The sequence below is a fragment of the Branchiostoma lanceolatum genome, chromosome 17, assembly GCF_035083965.1.
Source record: "Branchiostoma lanceolatum isolate klBraLanc5 chromosome 17, klBraLanc5.hap2, whole genome shotgun sequence".
NCBI lineage: Eukaryota > Metazoa > Chordata > Leptocardii > Amphioxiformes > Branchiostomatidae > Branchiostoma > Branchiostoma lanceolatum.
In genome coordinates, this window is record NC_089738.1 from 18,064,761 (window position 1) to 18,071,080 (window position 6,320).

The 6,320-nt window shown below is 40.3% G+C and overlaps 1 protein-coding gene across 1 annotated transcript; it reads right to left on the reverse strand.

The window, feature by feature from the left end:
- Positions 1–617: 617 nt before the first annotated feature.
- On the reverse strand, positions 618–6,140 carry LOC136422503 (uncharacterized). The gene is made up of 7 exons (XM_066410275.1): positions 6,044–6,140; positions 3,399–5,280; positions 2,795–2,920; positions 1,833–1,970; positions 1,239–1,322; positions 797–847; positions 618–644 (listed from the first exon to the last, which is right to left on the reverse strand). The coding sequence occupies exons 2-7, from the start codon at positions 5,256–5,258 to the stop codon at positions 618–620; spliced, it is 2,286 nt and encodes a 761-aa protein (XP_066266372.1). The 5' UTR covers positions 5,259–5,280; positions 6,044–6,140.
- Between the last annotated feature and the right edge of the window lie 180 nt (positions 6,141–6,320).

A 6,320-nucleotide genomic window follows, 5' to 3' on the forward strand; every position in this document is an offset into this window, starting at 1 on the left:
TTGCCTTAGTTGAAAGAAGGTTAAAAAATGATAATTTACTTTTAACTGCTTGTAAATAATAGCAATTAGGAAACTAAGTACAAATTTTTCATACCTTGTTAATTTTAGTATTCTTGTGATGAGTATAGCATCAGTGACATAGCAACATACATGTATTTTGTGAAAAAATGGAAGTCACAAAATGGGTCAATTGTTGCTTTGAATATTCAAGTAAGTTAGAAGGAAAGCAAATTGTGTGATATCATTATCACATGGTATGAACCTTAGAAAACGACTGTTCCACTATTTTTTTGGAAATAAATAAATTTCAAACAGGAAATTCATACTTGTCTCTTTGCTTATCATGTTCGTCGCTTTGCCTTTGATATCATAATATGAAAATGTTTCACAATGTATACTATTATAACTGCTTAACAAACTTCATATCCAGGTAGAAGAACTGAAATATTTCATATGAGGTATCAATGTCATGCCTGCAGTTTATTTTACGTTTGAATCTTATCTTTTTCTTGTTCTCTAACTTTATCCTGAAAGTGTGATAATTTAGGCTACATCACTGAAATATAAATTTAGTTCTCAGATAAAAAAGGGAAAATGGAAAAATGACATGAATAGAATCATACTGGCTGTCCGTTAGGGATCAACTAGAAAGAGGCAGGGCTGCAAAGAACAATTATCAGCATCAAAAGTCCCTTGCACCACAGAATCTATACCAAATGTACAACATAGTCTTTTGTTTGGATATTTATTTAGTGTAATTCTTTAAAAAAAGACTGATGTAACAACATCCTCCTACCTGACAGACATAAACCCCACAGTCACTGCTGGTCTCCTGCACTGGGATGTCCTGAAATGAACCATGTGAACATCACATGACTATCATGTGACTATCATGTGACTATCATGCAAACAAGCACGTAGGCAGAAGGTTAATATCACGAGTACAGGTTTCATATAGTTGTGCCCAGTTATATCTGATGCAATATTGACCGAAGAGGAGGAAGGTGATTCGGCAACTATAATAGGTTTGGATGGCAGGCTATATATCATAGGTGCATTACGTTATGCCAAAGTTATGCTATTGGTTATCACAAATCAGTGTGCAAAGGAATGAAAAAGACAAGAAATAAGCAATATTCAACCCATACATGTGAACATCCCATAATAGTATATTCTGTCCTGCAATTTGATTATCCCTAATCAATCAATCAATCAATCAATCAAGCACTTCCCCTCACCTCCCTGCAGTGTCCATCCCAGCCCCATGTGAAGTTTTCCTCTCCTCTTTCTTGAGCCTCACAGCACAGATAGCCCACAAGCCTCTGCAATAGCAACACACACTTTGCAACCCAAGTTCCAAACACACACACAAGTAAACTGACTGTAATAGGCATCATCCATACATCTCTAAATGATGTGCTCTAGAGATCATGATGTCATGGTTGCTACGCTAACAGTGTCTGGTTTGACTTATTTACTGTACATATCCTTTAATTGTGTCAAAGTTGCTAAGTCAGTAAATGCTTTGCGTGAGCCTTTCTTTATCAATGAAAATCTCAAATCGGACTGCAGGCCACTTTTCATTGAGGTCATAAGGGAAGAGGTAAGGGTCAAACCAAATACAACAGATAAAGATTACATGATTGAAGTCCTAATAAACCTTGTAAACATACAAATTCATGGTAAATATCTTTGTCCAACAAAAAAATTTACCCTGATCTGCAACTTTCCTTCCAACATTTTGGAAACTTAAGAGTGTTAAGATGTTGTCAGATGAGAAACTTGAGATTGTGGATAAAGACTTCTAAATTTTTCAAACATATAAAATGTACCTGTAGGCAGGTAAGATTATCGCCCCCTTGTGAGTCGTACAGGTACAGCAGCTTGTCCTGTACAGCCACCTCGGCCAGACACCAGTGGTTGCCCAGGTGAAGAGGGACCAGCAGCAGAGCCTTCTGGAAAATCTGTACCTGTGGAAATGAGGGGGTATATATATACATTGCATGATGGCTGCAATATGTAACTATAACAGTGGATGCCATTTTCTCTCTCTCTCTCTCTCTCTCTCTCTCTCTCTCTCTCTCTATCCAGTTTTACGTCTTTTGTTCCCCATCATCTGGGGGTTGGACGTGCTTACACATGGATGGGGGAGCCCCAGAACTCTTCATCAAGTGCAAGTCTTTTTTTGTAGCAAGAGTTTTTACGGCTGGATGCCCTTCCTAACGCCAACCCAAACCCTATTGCTGGGCTTAGGATATGGGAAATACGTGTTAAGTGCCTTTCCCAAGGGCACAACGTCTGGGTGCATGTCCGGACATGTCTGGGTACTCCACTGGGGATTGAACCTGGGTCTTATTGGTTCATAGCCGGATGCTCTGCCACTGTGCCACACAGATGCCATTTTGACAGTGAAAACCTTTGCAAAGGCAGCATAGACCTTAGTTTTGTAGGACTTGTGAAATGTACAGATAACTGTATTTTTATACAGCTTTAGTTTGTCGCATTCATCATAGTCGTAGTCATAGTCAAGGACATCATTGGATACCCTCTGGAAGCCTGGGTCATCATGCTACTGGTTTATGACAACAAATTTGGGATAGTCTTCATTCTAAAGACAGTTCTGCATGTGTCTTTTGACAGAAGAGGTTGTTGAATATAATTAAGTCAGTTCTGTCACAGCCTAAGCTTGTTGAAAATCTCATGACAAAAAAAACTATATGCCATACATGTATGTGACCACAGGTTTACAGTAAAGGCTAGAAAAGCTACTGTCCTCCTTCATACTGGTTCTTACCTTCTTAGTCCACCTCTTGACCCCCTGGTAGCCCTTCCTGCACAGCTGGGTGTAGAAGAAGGTATTGAAACAGTAGAGGTCGTCGGGACGACCTTCAGCCAGCAGCTCAAAGTAACCGTTTAGAACCTGGGAGGTGAAGAAGAAACAGTTAGATGATCAAGTTTAACATTCTTGTGCAATGTTTGCTTGTTTGTTTGAGCATTTCATTGCCTTTGCCCAAAGGGTAACGTTTTCGATGCCATGTGTGTTTGTGTACAGAATAACTCAAGAATCTGTGGGTTAATTTTTTATGATATTTCATTCATGTTCATTTGTTGGATAAGTTTCCTGCTGCAGTGTTACAGTGTTTCTTGTCTGTATTTTTGCCCAACCCTTCTGCAAGCTCTCAAGGTATGTTTAGAACAACAAGTGCAACTGCCAAAACTTTCTTCAACTTCAACATGGTCATTCATGCATTTCCTTCTAAGCAGCATTAGCAATGTTCATCTTAAGTCACCAGAAATGCTAATCAAAGGTCGGAGAGATATGATACTAGTACTACATTACAACTCATGGTCATAATCAAGCCAAACAAATCATTGACAGTGGGTGTCATGTGACTCACATTGTCATTGAGCCATCCCTGAGGTGCAAGGGTCACCAGGTCAGCGACCTCCAGGTCAAGTTTCCTGGGAGAGCTGGCTGTAGCTGCTGCCTGTTTCATCCTACCATGATCAGGACCAACATCTTTAGCCCTGGACAAAGGCATTTCTTCTGAACAATCATTCTTCACTGTGGTTGGTCCATTATGAACAGAACCACCTGACCTGTTGGCAAAGTCTTCTTTGATTGGTTCCTTAGGTCTTATGACGACATCAATGATGTCAGCTGTATCAGCTGACTTGATTGGTCCATTCGAGTCTTCTGTGTTGTCACAATGTTTTGCTATGACAAGTTTGTTTTGTAAAGTTTCCACAATGTTCTCTTCGTTGCACCTGTCTTTTTGCAACATCTGTTGTCCATGTACACTGGCACCATTCATGCCAACTCTTTTAGGACTTTTCCCTCCAGATTTTTTTGGTCCTTTCTTTGGAGAGTTTTTCTTCTTAATTCTGCCAGTCTCAGCTGTAGCATCTTGTCTTGTAGCATCGACTGTCACAGCTTCTTCAACTTTGTGTCCATTAACTTTGAGATAACCAAGAGTCTGAATCTGTTCTGGACTCCTTTTTGCACACAGTTTGTTGTTTGCACTAACAGCTTCATCCTCTTTTGTCTCATTGCTATCTGGACTTGGATTAACTTTTTTAGCTGCAACATCTGGATCTGCGTCCTCTTCCTCCTCCCACGGACAAGTAGGAAACAACCATTCTTGACTGTCTGTCAACCCTTCTTCATCTGACCTATAACAGCGCTCTTTTCTGCTTGGTTCTTTAGATCTCCTTCTTGCCTTTGTCTTGCAATTGGCCTTGGCACTTAGCTTTACTCTTTGACTGCAACTGTTTTCTTCTGGGGTTTCAACGTGTCTTCCCTTCTTCCATGTCCCAGACACAGGTGAAACATACCATTTAGAGTGTCTACTGTCCTCCACAGCCGTTTCTACACCTGCATGGCTTTTTTGCAACAACGGTTTTTGTTCGTTTTTTACTGCAAAGGCACCTTTTTCCTCTAAAGGTCCAGAACTATGGTCTGAGTTGTGATGCATTACTTTATGGCAAGAGTTTGGCCTGGGTGTCCTTTTGGCACCAGGTTTTGTCAAGGTTCTAGTCTTTGATAGAGGAGTGAAATGTTCAAGGGACCGATATCCGCTGTATTTCACCGTGCACATTCCAGAATCTTTAGAGTTTCTGAGCTCCGGTCTTGAGATCTCCCTGCAATTTCCCTTAACATTTTCAGTTTGTTTACAATGTGTTGGGGAGTTGCTGTCTAAAGTGCTAGTATTCTGTAGTTCTCCCAGTCTGTGACTTTTGTCAGAACTCGGACAGTTCATTTCTAGATACTGCCCTGATGTCTGCTGTGTTGGTGGCTCCTTGGTATGGCTTGTCGTTTCCTCCTTCTTCATCTCTGTTGATGCTTTTGAGACCACTCCATTCACCATCTTGTCAGTGCAAGGCATCTTTCCATTTTCCAATCCAGTCTTCACATGTGTTGACAGTGCCAGGGGCGAAAATTTTTTCTGTGTCAGTTTTATCTTGGTACCATCTGCAGTTTTGTCTTTACTCTCCACCCCTTGAGTTTTGAATATTTTTCCATTGATTTTTTTGTCAATGCAAGACTTCCTTTGATGTTTTAATACCGGTCTAGTTAAGGAGATCTTTTTCAAGTTTCTTGGTGCAGGTTTTGACCGTACCAGAGACGAAGACGTCCCCCTAAAGTGTAAGACTAGATGCAGACGGCTGTCCTGTGAGCCAACAGTGCTGATGCAGAGTCTGGACCTCTTACACTGCTGTGGTGCTGTCCAGGGCACACTACCCCCCTCCCTCTTCATACTGACATCACAGATTGTGATCCTGGAGTGGACATGTAGTTTGTTATTAGTGGCTTTTATTTGACGTCATCTGTAACATACAGGAAGATGACATTGCTTAATCTAGTTTCCCGCCAACATGCTGCCGTGGGATTCAAATTATGATTATCATAACGGAAATTATAAAAAAGTTGTATAGACTCATAATCTTTACTCCGATAAGGATGAATACTGTAATGCAGAAATGCCCACGCGGTGGTTTTATGTCCCCAGTTTTCACAGTGAACTCTTTAGGGGGACTGTCGCAAAACTTATTGCCCACCTATAACTGTAGCGCTACAATTGTTTCAAATGTGAACTGAAAACCACCCTGAACACTGCATTTTCTCCCTACCACGAAATAAAAACCACGCGAACTTAAATGCATTTACATTATGATTTTCTCTTCTGGTCAAATTATGTAGAAATCAAGTGTACACTGAGTTTTTTGTGTCATGTAATGATAACGTCTCTAGTCCGATAATTTCTAAGTTAATGGCTTCAAAGTCATATTGAATGTTGGATGATTAAGTTCTGTGATACATGAACAAACAATACTGAGTGAAAAAATTATAACGAAGTTTAACTGAGTGAGTTAGTTAGTGAGTGAGACTACACCTACAAACTAACCCTTATATGCATAGTGTCAACAACAACAACATAGTACCTACCATGACAAAGACACAAAATACGTGGTTAGGCCTCAGAGAGTACACAGGCGTCCTCACAGCGTGTCAATTTTACATAATATTCCAAAAATTTCCTACTTATTTCAGCGCTTCGCCATCGCATGGGCGCCGCCATCTTGGTTCTCGCCACATCTCGCGAGAGGTCCGGGTTCTGCGTGACGTCACCAGAGTAACATGGCGCCTCCCTCAACCGCATCACATTTACAGAAATTGAGAAATAATCGTTCGCTGATTGTAATTAACTGATAAACTATCAAATCTGATCAAAGTTTTGAATAAATATTTTTACGAAACATCAAAAATTGGCGTTAAAGCTGATATATAGCAATTTGTAGACAAAACTGTAAGGTTTACT

What these genes read in the sequence shown, in the direction of transcription:
- LOC136422503 (XM_066410275.1), bottom strand. Translation starts at nt 5,258, where the DNA reads ATGAAGAGGGAGGGGGGTAGTGTGCCCTGGACAGCACCACAGCAGTGT. An exon ending in TCAAGAGGTGGACTAAGAAG is followed by an intron (nt 1,971 to 2,794) that starts GTAAGAACCAGT and finishes TCATTTCCACAG; the next exon opens with GTACAGATTTTCCAGAAGGC. An exon ending in GGGATGGACACTGCAGGGAG is followed by an intron (nt 848 to 1,238) that starts GTGAGGGGAAGT and finishes GGTTCATTTCAG; the next exon opens with GACATCCCAGTGCAGGAGAC.